Consider the following 17952-nt stretch of genomic DNA (forward strand, 5'->3'; position numbering starts at 1 on the left):
ATAATTATAATATGATGATAAAATACGAGGAATAAAGAGTACAAATTGATATATGTTTGTATAAATCTTCGCATCTGGGGTGAAATTTATTGTAAGATATTTTTTCAAATCTATATACACTTTTTCGTGTTCATTTATCGAAATAAACACAATTTTTTAATCTATCCGTCTTTCAGCTTGAATAGTGTAATCCGTATAAAGAAAACTACGTTAATGTCTGCTTATCTCACATAAGTTTTTAATATAGTTCTAAATCTTCATCATTCAGAGAGAATGTAAGTTTTAATGACCTCTTTCTAAATAAAAAGTGTTTTTGGACTTATTTTTGAATTTTTTTATATTACTATCATCACATGTATTATCTTTTTTAATACACATTAACCATTCTTGTTTATTTTTTCAACTCTAGTCTTAATTTTTATTTTAGACTAATTTGATTTAACTCCAGACAACTTTTTTAGTAATCTCAAATGACTCTTTTTTTTACAATTATTCTGTACTTATTTTTTTTAAATACTTGTATTTTAAAATAATACTTTTATTTCGAAATTAAATTTTAACATTTTTTTAAATTCCAATAACAAAATATAATTTAATATGCAAAATATTTATTTAAAAATTTAATGAAATAGAAATATCCATCTATTCTATTCATTGTAGAAGCTAAAAATAAAATAGTCCAGGTAACAAAATCATTAAAAATAACTTTTTTTTTTTCATTTTTTTAAAAGAATTTATATTATAGAAATAAGTTCTTAAACGAGTTGCTACACCCGTACCTATCAAATTTCTTTTCTGCACCCATTGCATAATTTTTTTTTCTTTTTGGAGCATACTAAATTAATTCCGAAATTTTTTGTCTGAAATAAAAATAGGCGAGTGTCTGTAAATTGATTTAGTATGCTGAAAAATAAAAAAAATCCGAATTAATGAGACAAGAAATTTGATTGGGTGAAAAAGAAACTACCACAAAGTAAACCCTTCATGGCCCATTTTTTTTCATTTTTAGTTACGATAATTAAGGTTCGGATCCGGATCCGGATACGCTCGGGCCCGGGCCGGATACGTTTGGGATTGAAAGGAATGAAAATCAAGGGGGAGTGAGTGAGATTTGATCCGGTTGATTGAGAAACCCAGTTTTCTTCTCTTCGTAGTTTTGTTGCTTTAATGGCGAAATCGGCGTCGAATTCAGTATTGCAGACTCTGAAGCGCTACATAAAGAAGCCATGGGAGATCACGGGTCCCTGCGCCGACCCTGAATACAGATTGGCTGTGCCCTTGGCCACCGAATACCGCCTGCAGTGCCCCGCCACCACCAAGGAGAAGCCGTGCATCCCCAACTCCCTGCCTGAGACCGTCTACGACATCAAATACTTCTCGCGCGACCAGCGCCGCAACCGCCCTCCCATCCGCCACACCGTTTTGAAGAAGGGTGACATCGAGAAGCTCGCCAAGGAGCAGACCTTCTCCGTCTCTGACTTTCCCCCCGTTTACCTCACCTCCACCGTCGAGGAGGACATCAATGCTATCGGCGGCGGATACCAGAGCTGACTTCCAGGTCACTTTTCCCCGCTTCTGTTAATTAGGGGTTTTCGTGTTATTGTGTTTGGGTTCGCGAGATTAGCCTCAGAAGCTAATATTGGATTCATCACTTCCAAATGTTTGTTTGTCGAGCTTTATGGTTGAGTAAAAAACCGGGGAATTTTTGTTTTTTTAACGATCTCTCTGGTGTTTGGATTGTGGGGTTATTTAACTTAATTTTGTTTCAATTTATTTTTTTCAGAAGGCCTAGCGAAGCTGGTTATTTTTTGTTTCGTTGTGCTTTTCACTTAAACTTAATGTAGCCAGATTAAGTACAAATGAAATAAGAGGTTAAATTAGGCTGTTAGGGATTCTGTGTAAAACTTTGTTGAATTTATTAGATGGATTGTAAATAGGATTTTGCTAATGCTAGTCTTATACACCCAAATGATAAGTATTTTTTTAGCGACATACCCCAGATAGGGAAGCAAGTATTAATGATACGTGGAATTCTCGTAGAAATATCTGCTACGCGTTTTGCTGCAAGATCTTTGTCAATCCGTCTCCTTTTGTCCGTCTTATTTTGCTGTCTTTCCTTACTGCCGGCACTATTCCTTGGGGGTTGGGGTTGGAGCTGGAAGACCCGAGTCATCTCTGAAAGCCTCAGATATGAGAGGTGGTATATACCCCAAAAGCCATTATCTTTGATGAAGGAGACACCATTGACGATGTAAGGCACATTCTTTGCGGATGAAGCAGTAGAAAGCCAATGAATTATCTTATATGAAAATCTACAAATGGCTAAATCCTTGGATTGCGTTATTCTTATGCTCATGAGGAAGTAGGTGCTATCTTCAAGTTCAGTCTTTCATTCCTTGATCAGGTAGATGGAGAATCACTAAAGAGCCAAATAGGCCACCCTCTATTAGACAGCATTTATTAGTTAGCTCTTTAAGTGTAGTAGCTGTGGCAGGATATACAGAGGAAGTGAATGCAGGTGTGTTCAGTTAGTTAGCTAATTAGTTTGGAGTGGCAAATATCAGATTTCAACTTAAAACCAATTGTCGTTAAATGAAATTGCCACACTTCAAGAATTGAGGCCAATGATGTAGGACTTCTCAACACCCCCTTACACATGTGTCTGCCAAATCAAACGAGCCAACTAGAATAGACAATTACTAAGATAAGCTATAGGCTTTGATCCATTATCTTAGATTTCAACTTAAAACCAATTGACATTATGTGAAGTTGTCCAACAGATGTATAATCCACGCTCGAAGAATTGAGATAGGCGATGTGGGACTTCCCACCAGGAGAGACCAGGCTTTTGATTTCTTGGAGATTTCTGTTGTTAGTCATTGTTGCTCTTCACCTTGAATTCCATTGATTCAGAGCAAGGGGAGAATGTTGAATAAAATTCTCTTTTGGTTAATCTTTACATTCCATACAATTATTGGTTGCAGCCATGTGAAGAATCAATGAGGAGTTTGTAAGAATCAGAGGAAAGAAGAAGGGGAAGGATTGAATTACAGAAACTGTCTTACCTTTTGTCTATTGGCTGAACCTAATCCGCTGGAGAAAAGTAATGATTATGTTGAAAGGAGGTATACCTGATTCCCTGGCTAATAGTGAGCACCATCCTGCAGGTCACACTGTATTTGATGATATATTAGGTTCACTTTACCATGTAGATGTTCATGGAGTTGGATTGGCTGCTATCGATGTCCCTGAAAGGAATTCTTCCTTAACATTGTGGTTCAGACCGAATTCCGTATTGCTATTATTTCTTTTTCAGGTTTTGAACCTAATTTCTGAAACAATGAGGAAGGCTTAAGGGTAGTCCACACCCTACTCTTGGTGTTTGGCATGCATCAAATGAGGGGGACTATAGCTCATGCTATCCATTTAGATATTCACCACCGAAGAACCTCTGCACTCTAGCTCACTCTGGTGGCCAATAGGTTGATAGCTTTCAAATGGTAGTTAGTGTCTGTTAGGTCAATATACTCAAGCTCTGGGTACAACTAATGAATGATGTTGCTCAGAAGCTATAATTTGTTAGGAACCAAGAACAAAAATACTGAGATGTAAAGAAAGTGTTGGGAATAATACATACCTCAAGAAAGGATGATCTATGGACGTAGTTGATGCCATGATTAGGAGGAAAGGATGATCTATGTGCCTTAAACCAAGGGGGTTGGTGGAAATATTTTAGGGATTGGACACATTAGAATTTGGAACTTTGGCACACCGGTGAAGATGAAGCTAGAAAGAAGAGATATGACAACATCCTAAAATTTGTCATCAATCAACAAATATTTACCTGATAGTGTATTGCTCCCAAAATAAGGCTAGAGGAGCAACAACAATTGGATTCTGGGAAGATTAGAAGCGTTAGTCTGAGAAATACCATGGGAAAATATTTTCTTAGGAGGGGATCTAATGGGTACCTGGTGTACACAACTAAATTAGAAAGTTCTTCGTTCGTGCAGTCTGACCACAATGGAAGTGGTGTTTCATTATGTTTTTGTGAAGTGCTGATAGCAGCCTGTATGGTGGCTGTCACAGCCACTATGTTTAAGATTCCATTAAATTCCTGCTTTGCGCTCCTTTTGTAGAATTACCACTCTGATTAAGGTGGTTTATGAAATTTCATAATTTTCTCCTATCAGAATAAAAAGGAGTTGGAAAAACCCTTCATTCTTTGAAGAATGATGCTGGGTTGTATTACTTTCCATCATTGGCTGCTAATGCCTCTTCTGGTAAGCCTTGCTTTTCCAGCAGTCCTATATTTTCAGGCAGCTCCTTAACTTCTGTTGAGTATACCTTCTTCCTGACTTTGGTCATAGTTCATACTTGCATTACTTTTCTTGCTGCAACTTCTATTCTTGTACAATTTTATCCTTTTTTTTTTACTGTGAGACAGCCTCTGTTTATTCTCTTTGGCGCAGCCAAGGCACCATCTCAATGACATCTTGCCCAGGTGCTCAGGAGAGCCCCTGATCCTCTGCTTTAGTCTCTTGTTATTGACTTGTTAAACTTGTTAAATATGCCTTATATCGATGGTACTTCTGATAAATAAATTACATTTTCCCCATTTTTCTCTGTGTAGTGGTTATCTTACTATCTGCTATCCCACTGGAGTGTTTTTGGGTTGGTAGCTCTGCTCTGATATCCATGTTAATAAACGGTCTAAACAAACAGAAAAGCAAGAAAGAAAACTGTGATGCATCTGGTATTATTTTAGAAAGAAAACTACCCCGACTCTGTCTTACTCGTGGCGTTTCTGCTTTAGTGTAATGTCATTCTTTTAGTGTGGAAAGAAAGAAAAAGAAATCATTCTTGCTGTGGTTGGATTCTGCTACTCAATCGTATAACTATAATGCATTAATCGTAGTATACACTTGCTATCATAACTCTGATCCACTACTTTTCTGTTTTTGTGACCAGGTTTGTGCTCTTAATGAGGACATTATTGGCCCAGTCAACTTTCTATTTTTTGTCAATGGAAAAAAGATCCTAGTAGTCTTTTAGCACAGGCCTGTGATGGCCGTCCATTTTAAGGAGGTGTGTAACATTTGATATGAATAAAGTGTAGCTGGCTGGGGTTATGTTTAACTATTTGTTTACTTTGTGAATGTGGGATAAAAAAGTAAATTGATTCAATGACTTGATAATGGGCAAATTGAATACTTGCCCTCGAAATTTCCCTGTTTATTTTGATTACGAGAGAAGCTTTTGAATATCACTTGAAAATTTCTTTAGGATGCAGCACACATATCTTGGAAATGAAATCCATATTTTGTTTAAAGCTTTATTCTTGTTGTAGCTATAAAATCGTGCCTTCACCTAAGACATTTATTTGCTTTTGACAAATTGCGTTTCTAAAATGATATCAAAGTATCTGTTGCCTCCATTCTTCTAAATATATTGAAGAGGTGGGGGCAATGTAGTGTTCATGATTCATGGCCCCCTTCTGTAGGAGGTTTTAGGCATAAAACTATCGGTGTTTCTTCCTGCACCCCATCAAACCGGATTTTACTTTTGGAACTCTGTTCTACCGTAATTGTTCACGTAGAACACCTACACGAGAATGTAATTGCCGCTTAAATTTGTTTTTGATCTTTTAAATTTCAGTGAATTTTGGAATTAGTCATTCTTCAAAATTTTATATCAATTTAGTCATTTATCTTTATAAATGCGTAAATTTAGTTTTTCTTACCAAATTTTGTTAAATTTATTTGACATTTTAAACGTATTTTATGATAATATTTGAGTTAATATTAAATTGAAAATGTGTCAAATGAGATAAATAATTTAAATATTATCATGAGATGTACCTGAAACATAAGATAAACTTAATAAACATTGATTAAAATGATTAAATTTACATATTTTTAAATTTAAAAGATTAAATTAATTAAACATTTTAAAAATATATTAATTTTAAATTTGATTGAAACTTAAAAAATTAAAAACATATTTAATCCTGTATAGAAACCACTCGGCCAACTTATAATATAAGCTTTGGTTGTTCCATAAATGGCGGAAGTGTAAATTGCGGGAGAAGATTCTCTCACGTGCAAAACAACCTTGGGATGTTCAAGAATGATGATTTCTACCATTTTTTTTTAAATTAGCACTTTTTTATAAAAATATATTATATTAATAAATTTTGAAGCGTCAAGATATAATCTAATGAAAATGTTACTGGAGAGATCCATTCCAATACATTGCAGAATGTACATAAATGGTTGAATCCTAACTCATATTTCTAACCTCTATTTCCACCAATTATTAGTATAGTTACATATTGGACCCATGCAAGTGCAACAATTTTTATGTTCATCAACTGATTGACTGCATTTATAGTAACGAGTCCAAATAAATTTATTTTCTATATAATTTAAATTTTTGATGGAGACATCTTTTAAAATTCCAATTCATTCAAGTCAAGATTCAAATACATGTGATACATGTGGATGAATTGAGTGAACCAAGTTTTTACATAATATACAATTCTCACTATTATGTATGATTAAATTGTAAATAAAAATATAAAACTTGGATTAAGATATATTTCAAAATAATGTTATCTATTAAACGATTTTTTTATATTCATATGTATTTTTGCATTTGCATATCACAAACAAAAAAGAGAAAACAACTAAGATATAAAGTGAATGATATAGAGTACTTTCGAACTATAATCAACCCTGATCAATAAGACTTACAAACCAATCAAATTCTTACTATGAATAATGCTAGATATACTTGAATTTTGATCTTTCACAAAATTCTTTCAAAAAAAAGTTCTAAGAAAATGTTTTTAGCTTAGTGTAATCAAACTTTACTTTCTGAAAGGTTCTTTTCGACTTTCTAAAACCTTTTTATTTAAATTAGACCACTAGCAAATAAATTGAACCAGTAAAATCAACTAGAAAACATTTTCACTTGATTAAAACAAAATAAAAATAAGTTTCAAAAGTCAATTCAAATATCTGAACTGCGTTTTAACAAGTGTTGAAATTACTTAAAATGTGATTTCAATCAATTTATTTTATTCATGTCTTAGTTGGTGCAAAATAAGTGAAATTGAATTTTTGCTAAATATTTCAAGATTTTAATAGGTTGAAATCATGTTTTAATCGATAGAAAAAAATGTTTAAGCATGTGTTATCACAAAGTTATGAATAATTCAACTTATTAAAGTGAGATTTTAACCAATTGAAATGGTTGAAAAACAATTTTAAATGCAAAAAATGTTAAGATCTAGCATTACCCACTCACACAAATCATAAGCCTAAGGAATTTTAACAAATTCATGCACATGGTCTTCATCAAGCACATCTTCTTCAACGAGGTCAGAGACATCAATTAATTTTTCAAAATCAATATGACAAATACCTATGTTCTAGAATATGAATTAAACAATTTTCTTAAAATAAATTAAAAAATAATTAAAATTTCATGACAAATTATAACATTTATTATTTTTTCAAATGTTGAAAAGTATCTTAAGGATTTAAGTGAACATCAAATTGCTTGAACTATCAGAAAGAATGAAAAATTAAGTAGCAAAATGAGTTCTTAAATTAAAGCGAATAGTCAAAGAAAAAAAAAGAAAATAATTTTTTCTTAGGTTGCTTAATAAAGTAAGGTTTACACATTGAGCATTAAAAATTGATAGTAAAATATTTTCATGTAACTAAAAGTAAAAGATAAATAAAAAATATTATGCAAATAAATAAATAAATATCAAACGTGTGTTTTAAAGATAACTTAATTTGATAAAATTGATATTTAAGTTTCATAAAATGTACTACATTGCTTAATAAAACCAAATAAAGAAAAAAAAATAATAATTGAGACTATGATGAGAAGCCGATTAAAGTAAACTTGATGATATTGAATGAGTTAAATATAATAGAAGATTACTTAGTAAAAGAATAATTATTTAAAACAAAATGTGAAAATACTCCTAAGAACGAATTTATCATGAACTTTACTTCATTTAAGTTCCTCTAAATATTAATTCAAGACTAAGACGATTTCTTGTATATCCAAATTGTAAATACAAAAGATTAGGAATGTTAAAACATGTCAGTTCGGTCCATTTTGACTTGTTTTGCCTTTGGCCTATCAAAAATGGGCTGGATCGGATTGATCCGTCATAGCAAAACAAGTTGAATTTTGTAATCCGTTTTGTCTCAGGACGAGCGGGTAAACTGGCCTGCCACTTTTTTATTTATTTTTCAGTTTATTTTTAACTTTTTTAAAATTTTGTTTAAAGATTATATATATATATATATATAAATTTGTTTATATAATATAAAAAATATATTTATTTTAATTATTTTTAATTTTTAAATATAAAAATATAAAAAAAGAAGTTGGCAGGTTAGAACAAACTAGTCTACCACTTTGACAGATTAAATAAGTCGTGCTACTACAATAAATTGAAAACTCTAACCTAATTTATCATTTACTTAACGTGACGACGGATAAGTACGATTTGACATATTAAAAAAAACTAATTTACTTCCATTAACGTCATTAACGTCATCCCACGTAAGGTTTATTACGAGCTTAACATTAGCAAACAAACAATTATATCTTGATATGATATATGAGTATGCCACAAACACCTTTTTTTTTTGTGTTCTCATCATCATCACAATGATTATCATTCATTCTGTAGCTCAATATATACCCCACACCTTGATACATGTACAATGTTCAAATTCTTTTTTATATAATATTTAATTAATAAGGAAAACATATATTCTCTTGTATTTCACACTCATCCACACAATATTCTCTTTTGTAAATGAAACTTTTATTAACCCACCAATTTTCTGTATTATAATACAACTAATAAATTTGTCAAACATATACACCTCACCTAGGCTTTTTCTACGTTATTTTTTAACGTCTTTTCAAACATTCTTATCTAAAACTTCACAATGTCCTCTAATAAATTATTTTATACAAATCAAAATGTTGAAATTAGGATGCACTTAGAAAATTATTTTATATATCTACTGTTTTCTTTTATTTAATGGTACCAATAATTCTTAATCAGTTGATTGAGAATCTTTAGGTTGAAAATGTTTCTTACTTAATTAATTAATACAATTATTATGAAAAATAAAGAATATTTTTATTTTCTGAGAAGTTAAAGGAGACAGAGAGTGCAGCTGGGTAGCATGAAAAATTGAGCTCCATTGTTGACCTTATATAAACGATAATAAACATGAAGCAGAAGCAGAAGAAGCAGAAGCAAAGGTATAGGCCACAGCAATGACCAAACATTTGGCTCTCTTTCTCAGTCACTTTCATTCACATGGACACACTCACACACTGCTAACCTTAATACCCAAGAACAACAACCTGTCATTCTCCTCCACTTTTTTCTATCAACATTTCAACCATTTTTCTTTTTTCTCTTCTCTTCTCATCAAATACCTTTTGCAGATCTCTGTACACCGCAATAACTACTCAGCATCAAAATTTTGTAGTTATGCAAAATTTAACACCTAAATTTTTATTTCTGTCACATTTTTAAGATCTAAGTATAGATTCCTCTATTCCCAATCCACAATGGGAAACTTGTCATTCATGCAAATCCTCCTGAATTATCTATTCATTTCTGACCACACATTTATTAACTCACTCATATCTTCAAGCTAAATAGCAGAGATCTCACAGTCCTTGACAGTGATAGTATATATATTCATTCATTACAGAGTTACTCACTACTACTCACTCCACAGTGTTGATGGTGATGCAACACTGTTTTCGGCATGCACCGCCAAACAAACAAACATATCCATTTCTTTCTTCTAATTTCCCTCTAAAACATTACTTTTACATCTCCATATCTTTTCATCAATCTGCAACCTACACTTTAATTTCTCCTACATATCGCAAAAGGAGAGGATGTTATGAGTAATAACCCAATACAATTTCAAGAAATACAGTTCTTTTAATTTTTATTAAGTAGCACAATCAATATTCATTCCAGTTCAACATACTGTTTTATCGCTTTCCACTTACAATTCCAAAAGAATTTTTATTTTGTGTATATGACTTTGGGATATTCTTTATACTACTTACTGATAAAAAAATGTTAAATCCTTGCAGAGATATATGGTTGAATATAAAATTTGAACTTAATTAACTTCTTAATCCAAAGAGAGACTACATTATTCGAGGTTTAGAAGAACTGAGGGTAAATAATTGCATCATCATCATCATCGATTATATAAACTCTTATTATTGTTAAGTTCATTACTTTTTCTGCAATAGGTTGCAGACATAAGGATAACGCTGGGCACATAAAACTAAAAAACCCTTGAGAAAGAGAAACAAAATGACAACAATCTTCGAAGTCATCATTTTCTGTTTTCTGCAAACGAAAACTGAATACTTCGAATGGGCCATCTTTATCTCAAATGAATTGAAATTTTAGGGTTTCTTTCTTGTGTCCTGCCGCAACATTTGCATTTCTTATTTATTTATTTCAAATCTGATCGATTTTGAAACTAATGTATATCCTGTAAGGTGGTTGCAGAAATATTAAATTTTCATCTTACTTATTACTGCAAGGTTCACATATATGTGGTTCACAAGGTCTTAACCCCACTTAGGGTTTTGAGTTTAAAAGTATTGGTTCAGCTTTTGAACAGTACTCAACAATGGCAGTAGCAGTGTGTCCTGATGATGAACACCTCAATAATTTAGGCCAAGATTCCTATTTTGTGGATATTTTGAAGGGAAAAGCTGAAGGCTCTTACTCCTTGTCTCTAACCTCAGTACACAACATTAGAAAGAAGATTCATTATGTTTTTTCTTTTTTCGACTTTCCACACAGAACACCCAAGAGTTAGCTAGCTAGGGGTTCTACATATACACATATCTTCTCTACAAACATATACGCGTGATTGTCTTTTTGAAAGCAAAATATTCTCTCTATAACCCTAAGTAATCCACATCAATTACTCTTATAAGCATACAACAACATGCACAACACAAAACCCTAATTAGGAAACGGTTTAGAGATACTATAGTAGGCAAAACTACTTGATTTACTGAACCATATGCTTCTAGTTTTTGGTTCATCTGTGCTGCAAGTTCATATCAGCTAAAGAAACCCATTAATCTTATAGTTTACACATTAATTAATATTGTGAAACTAAGTAGCATAATTAGAGAACAAAAATGAAACTAATTATTACAATGTGACTCATATGTATATATATATATATATATATATATATATATATATATATATATATATATATATATATATATATATATATATATATATATATATATATACACATATATATACAGAATTCTAATTGTGCTGTGTGCAAATCTCACTGGCATATGTCTGTGGTCCCTCTCTTTTTTTCCAGCTATAAGTTGAGTGGATGCTTTTATGAGGCTAACTTGGTCCCTCATCTATGGCACAGCTATGAATCTATATCATCTAATACAACAGATCAGACTCCAACAACATACATCATAACTTTTCAAAGTTTACCTGTGAGGGTTTATTTTTTATTTTTACTTTCTTCATATATACACTTCTATAGTAACTGCACTATTTATTTTGTCTCTTACTTTTCAGAATTCATTTTCTTAAAAGCCATAAATCTCTTCTGAAACTAAGAAGGTATATAATAAATTGTTTCTGCAGAATTTTGTACAGCAAAAAAAGAGATTAAAAATGATAAAAGAGAAAAATATAAAATATGATCAGTGCTATATCATGGAGAGATAAAAATGAATAACATTGTTGTATAAAGATAGTATATAGCTCATAGCTGAATGCAAATAAATCGTGACATTATTATAACTTTAGATGCATTATTTCTCATGGATACGTTTATATATATATATATATATATATGTATGTATGTACGTACGTATGTACCAACAATTCTAAAACTATATCTTTCTCTTTCAAATAATCCCTTTTTATATTCTTTGTCCCATTTTTTCTTCAATTAAAAAAGGGACATGTGAACAAAGTTAAATAACTTAACTATAATAAAAGAGTATACCTTAACTGGCCATGAAAAAGACTGAAAATAGGAGCAAAGTAATTTGTAACATAGATTCAAAACATTTGTCCCCCTTCACGGTCTCTTCCCCAACCTAACTAACACTTGGCATTTCAATTTAGAAAAACTAACAATTATTCCCTATATATGTAATATAACATTGAGTTTCATCCCTAATCTACTTTTTATTTAATTTGCAAGTATTTATATCCATTTTAAATTTTAATAGAAAATATAAGAAATTTGTATTAAATTGTGAAAAAATGTAATTTAAATATAGGAAAATGGAAATCTTTTAAAAACTCTTTGTAAGAATTAATTTTAAATTATGGGAACGTAATTATGATTTGAAATAAATAAGAGGAATTTAAATGTAATTATAATTTTTTTTATCATGTATAAAGATTGAACACATACCAAGTTAGAATAATCCTTACCCATCTAAACTAGAATACTTTCACAATTAAATTTATAAGTTAAGAATTTAAGTTTTGACAAAAAATAAACTTTAACACAAACAAGAATTATCATAAGAGGAACAATTAATCATTTCAAAATATAAAAATAATACATAAATAACAAGGAAGTCACGTATCATAAACAATAAAAATGACTAAAAACGCCTTAATTACTATTAAAACAAAAAGAGAGAACTTAAATTTATAATGCAAGATCACGATTAAAACTACATTATATAGTTTCCTAACAATTTATGCACAATTTTGTTTATTTTCTTAACTATGACAAGGCATTTATCAACGGAGTAAGTTTAATAAAAATAACGAATATCTAAAAAAATAATATGTAAATTGCATTTAAAATATTGGCCATACAAATTAAGAGCTCCATATTTGGTATGTCTACATTTTAAGAAATTCTTGGATAAAATGTAATGTTGCTGATGCTTTATTTTTATTAAAATAGAACTCAAAATAGTAAATGGATTAATAAAGGTACAATATTATATATTTTTCGGAACTTTTCATTGTCAGTCCTGTTGGGCTAGCCGGCACAGGCAAACCTAAATTAGTCCGACACTGAAGCTATCTATAATTAATAACTAAAAAAACCTCTTTTATATATATATATATATATATATATATATATATTTTAAATTTTAGCGAATTATTTGAAAAGTACTTGGATGATAAATGAAAATTCTTATTTGGCCACTAATCCTACGGCGATTTTAGTCATCAAGTTAATTTAAAAAACGATATAAATCTCTGATATTCATCTTCAAAAAGAATAATATTGACACAGAAAGTGTAAATTTTTCTGTATTTTGTAATTTTAAAGGAGTAACCTAGCCATAAACAGTTTGAAAAAAGTAATGTAATTAGACTCCAATTTTGAATAATTAAGCTAATAATTAAGAGTTGAGTTTGATTAATGGTGATTATTAATTAAGGCAGTGGGTAATATTAATTGTTGATGAGCATGTGGTGCAAAGAGATTGAGAAAGTCAAGAGAAGCTATGGTTGACGTGCCACTTGACATGGATGCCACATGGTGATGGTGAAGGTGAAATAATTCTTCTTCTTATTATTATTATTTTTGACATTTACACCCACATGATGCTGTAAAATGCTAACCTTTCTTTACAAAAATTCTCAATTTGATGCAACATTATTATTCCTTTGCAGAAAAAAAGGCTGAAGTCGAAACTTGAGGTCATCTGCTCCACTAGTTAACATTGAAGACTTGTACGAAGTTTCTACTTCTGCACTCTCCTCCATTTCTTCTATGCTCAAAACCTTACAACATACCATCTAAACTTTCCTCTCTCACGTAAGTTCATCTTCTTATCTCACTACTCACATCACCTTTCACCTCATGCTTCTAATCTTTTTCTTTTCTTTTTCTTCTCTCAAAACCTAACCATGCATGTCTCAATTTTTCCACCAAACTCATGTTTCTGCCTTCGATTCACTCTCATAACACTATCAATTCAGTCACTAGACTTGTCTTTGCCCTAATTTTGGAGCACCATAACTTCACTGCTCTTGTAGAATTGGTAAAGCTGATTTCAGTGTTCAACTTTTTACACTACCTTGTTGTTTCTTTCTCACACATGATTTTGGCTCTCAGATTTTTTAATCTATTCTGGGGTGTTTCCCAGTCAAGTGAGCAACAAACGTATAGTTTGCTGTGAATATAAAAACTTTGCAATAAGAAAAGAAAAAAAGGAAGTTTTCTGATATTATAACTTGTTCCTTTCCCCATTGTTTATCAGATCGGGTTAGTCGGTTGCAGTGCATGAGATCGAAGAGGTTGATCTTATTGTATGATATTATCGAGAAGAGAATGATGAGATTATAAGAAAGATGATGAATGAAAGTTCAAGTAAAGTTCAGGAAGGCAACGAAGAAGAGGGCGAGAACATTAAAATTGAGAAGTTGTCAAAGGCAGGGTCGTCCTCAAGATCATGGTCAGCATTCAGAAACCCAAGAATTGTACGAGTGTCTCGTTCTTTGGGAGGAAAAGATAGGCACAGCAAGGTTTGCACCATTAGGGGACTGAGGGACCGAAGGATTAGACTGTCTGTGCCCACAGCAATTCAGTTGTATGATCTTCAAGACAAGCTTGGACTGAACCAACCTAGCAAGGTGGTAGATTGGTTGCTTGAAGTCACCAAATCTGATATTGATAAACTCCCACCACTTCAATTTCCTCACTGTTTTGCTCAGTTTCATCAACAAACCCCACTCTCAGCTACCTCTCACTTCTCTCTTGGAAGCTTGTATGATGGTGTTGGGGGAAACCAAAACCTCATCACAAAGTCAACAAGGTATTGGGATTTAGATTCTCAAAACCGTACTGAGTTAGCTGAAGGTGTCTCAGCCTCCCAGAAGGGCAAGTTCTGGACGAAACCAAATGAACTAGAGAATCATCAAAATGGAATTGTTGGTGGTAGTGGTAGTACTCGTAATAGAGAAGAATCTTCTTCATCTCATTGTAAGGTGTTTCCCCATGGGACTAATAGCTCTTATTTACCTGGTGGTTTGTCAAACAATGGCATTACACATAACTCCTATCACCATTCTGAGCCTTCAACTCTATCTTTATCCCACCTTGGAAGCCATGAATTATTTCCTTCCCATCCAAGCAGTGGCAGTAGTGTGCAATTTTCATCTGGTCCCCAATTACTTTTTTGTCCACCTTCTGCTACACCATCTGCTTTTTACTCAGTGGAAAGCGATCCAAGACAATCCAACAATGTTCAGATCTTTAGCTCAAGTTCCCAAGTCATGATGCCTCATCCTCTCATCCAATCTATTCATTCCACCACTTCACCCCTTAGACGCCTTCCAACAACATTGAGTTCCAAGCTTCTTGATTCAGATAACAACCATCGTAGCCAACAAGGTAAGGGTACTACTCGTTCTTGATTCAGATAACCTTTCTGTCCCAAGGCTACTACTCCTTCCAGGACATTCCTCATATCAGTATTCCACAGGCTAAAGCACATCAATTCAATTTTCCCACTCAGCCGTGAATCTTAGTTTTGTAAGTATGGCAATGCTGGCTATACATATACAATATTTATATTTCAATTGAACTTTGTGGTTGCAACCTTTAGATACCTTGTTGATCAATCATTATGAATACGAGGTATAATAAAACATTCTAAAATAGTGCTCCTGTCCTTATATGTTGGGGCTTTCATATGAATTTGCTGGCATGTTTTAGTTTAAATCCCTAAATAACGATCGTTTTCATCATAGCTAGACTTTTGTTACCTAGACTTCAAGCCATAAACTATAAAAGTATTCCTGTGTTTTCGTTTAAACTTGAACTATTTTTGGTTCATGACACCATATACACAACCGTGAGTCATGTATATGAAAATGGTTTAACTTTGGACAAAAAATCATAATGTAAAATATTTTATCTGATCAGCCTCAAGTGTTTTCTTGTGCAGAATAGAAAGTTCGACATGAGACTTTCTTATCTGATGATTTAATCTCTTAATTAGATTGGATTCTCTCTCATGTTATAAGTGATAATTGATGATTATGTTGAAAGTGAGATTAGAAAAATGATTACTTGGTTAGATTAAGGTGTAATGTATATACAAGAGTGAAGCAACCAGTGTACTATAAGAGAAAACTCGTGAAAGTGGGGTAGCCTTGTACTCCATCTTTCATTGACATATTATGCTTTATTCAAAATGCTATGATCCCATTTGAGTACAAAAGGAAGCTTAAACTGGTACAATTTCACAGCACTCGATAATTGTAATGTTTGTTTGAAGAGAGTACAATTGATTAATTATGAAGTAGACCAACATGCGTACATAATTGATATAGCTTGATCAGCATATACACTGTTGTTGCTGTTTGAACTTTACGTGCTCTCTCTCTCTCTTTCACACACTTGCATGCTGTCCTCTGGTTTCAAATGGAAGCTTTAGGAGTAATGGGGATTTTCCAAATGGTCTTGAACTTTTTTCTCCTAATATGTGTTGCTTTTTGCGCACGATTTGACCAAGGAAGTTTTGTTGAAGGAGTCGGGGAAAGCAATCCCAAGAACGGTTCTCTCACTAGTACACATCCATGCACTCATATTTAAGCTTTCTGCATAATTGCTATTTTCAGAATGTCAGATTTAAGCTGAGTGAAACCAAGACATGTGTATGATGCAAAAAGATGACAACGGTTCCGCCTAACACCCATAATAATTACCTCGTGAAAGGTTTTATGTTTTCTGTTTCATCATTTATAGTATAGCTTCAAAAATATCTACAGCCAAAAAGCAAAATCTAACAACACACAATTATAAACAACTTGTAATTCTCATGACTCTACTAACCACACGAGTGATGGAGGAGAGAAAAGAATAAACAAAGGAATTATCATTAATTGAAGGAAATGGGAAAAGATATTAAAGGAGGAGGATACACTTTTTCATTTCATACAGATAAATGTAGATTTATCTTCATTATATTATTCATACCTACAACTACCCTTTTTAATTTTTTTTATTTATTTATAACACATTTACGGACCAAATATAAGCATTTATTCATATTATGGCTTGATGTACCTCAAGTACATATTTACATTTATAAATTCTTTTTGCTGATAAAAGTAAAATGTGCATTTACATTTTTTTTCATCTACTGATACGGTTGCACAGACGAAGATTAAGTAGTTATCTTATCCCAACAAAAAAAAAAAACAGTAAGCAGCAATGTAAATTAATATATGCGTGTATGCGCATTAAGTTTACGCGTTTAATTTCATCGGTTACATCATATACATACAAGATGCAAACTGGTTTCTTTAGAGAAACTGTACGCGATTTCTGACAGTATTAAGAGCTACGTACGTAAAATCAAGTCAGATTTTGTTTCCACATTTTTCATACATACATATACATGTACGTACGTGTATATATATATATATATATATATATATATATATATATATATATATATATATATATATATATATATAATTCTTTTGTTTGTAATAAATATGTTATTGTTACTGGATGCATGTTTTTTTTCTCTCTTTAACTATCTAAATGGAAACAAATGAAAAGGCTAAATAGTGTATACCTTATTTGGAGTTATGATATTAAAAGCACGTGCTTGTAACAACTTGTATGCCAAATGCCTTTTCTTTTACGAAATAAAAGGACGCTAAGGTTTTCTCAAACTGCACTCAAAACCACAAAAATAATATGCATTAATCACTTCTAAAATGCCACATTTTAACAAGGTTTTACATTAAATCGCCTACTAATTGTATTGTGGACACGAATGCTTTATGTGAAAATTTATAATAAAAAGTCTTATTTATTTTATGCAATCAATCACATTCATTTCTGAAAATTATATATTCCTAAT

General features: G+C 31.9%; 2 protein-coding genes across 3 annotated transcripts; both read left to right on the forward strand.

Moving 5' to 3' along the window:
- The first annotated feature begins 1093 nt into the window (after nt 1-1093).
- LOC114178897 lies at nt 1094-5332 on the forward strand. Its single transcript, XM_028065044.1, has 2 exons — nt 1094-1558; nt 4972-5332. Exon 1 carries the CDS (start codon nt 1168-1170, stop codon nt 1549-1551), a length of 384 nt encoding a protein of 127 aa, XP_027920845.1. The 5' UTR covers nt 1094-1167; the 3' UTR covers nt 1552-1558; nt 4972-5332.
- An 8373-nt stretch (nt 5333-13705) lies between these two features.
- Nucleotides 13706-15818, forward strand: LOC114177125 (transcription factor TCP5). Of its 2 annotated transcripts, none has more exons than XM_028062376.1 (2): nt 13706-14112; nt 14332-15818. In XM_028062376.1, exon 2 carries the CDS (start codon nt 14423-14425, stop codon nt 15485-15487), a length of 1065 nt encoding a protein of 354 aa, XP_027918177.1. In that variant the 5' UTR covers nt 13706-14112; nt 14332-14422; the 3' UTR covers nt 15488-15818. The 2 variants fall into 2 exon arrangements, with proteins under 2 accessions (XP_027918177.1, XP_027918176.1); XM_028062375.1 differs by having other exon boundaries at nt 13706-13886.
- Nucleotides 15819-17952: the final 2134 nt, after the last annotated feature.

Source organism: Vigna unguiculata, chromosome 3 (assembly GCF_004118075.2).
Source record: "Vigna unguiculata cultivar IT97K-499-35 chromosome 3, ASM411807v1, whole genome shotgun sequence".
Classification (NCBI taxonomy): Eukaryota; Viridiplantae; Streptophyta; class Magnoliopsida; order Fabales; family Fabaceae; genus Vigna; species Vigna unguiculata.

Coding starts and splice junctions, on each gene's coding strand:
- LOC114177125 (XM_028062376.1), top strand. CDS start 14,423: ATGATGAATGAAAGTTCAAGTAAAGTTCAGGAAGGCAACGAAGAAGAG.
- LOC114178897 (XM_028065044.1), top strand. CDS start 1,168: ATGGCGAAATCGGCGTCGAATTCAGTATTGCAGACTCTGAAGCGCTAC.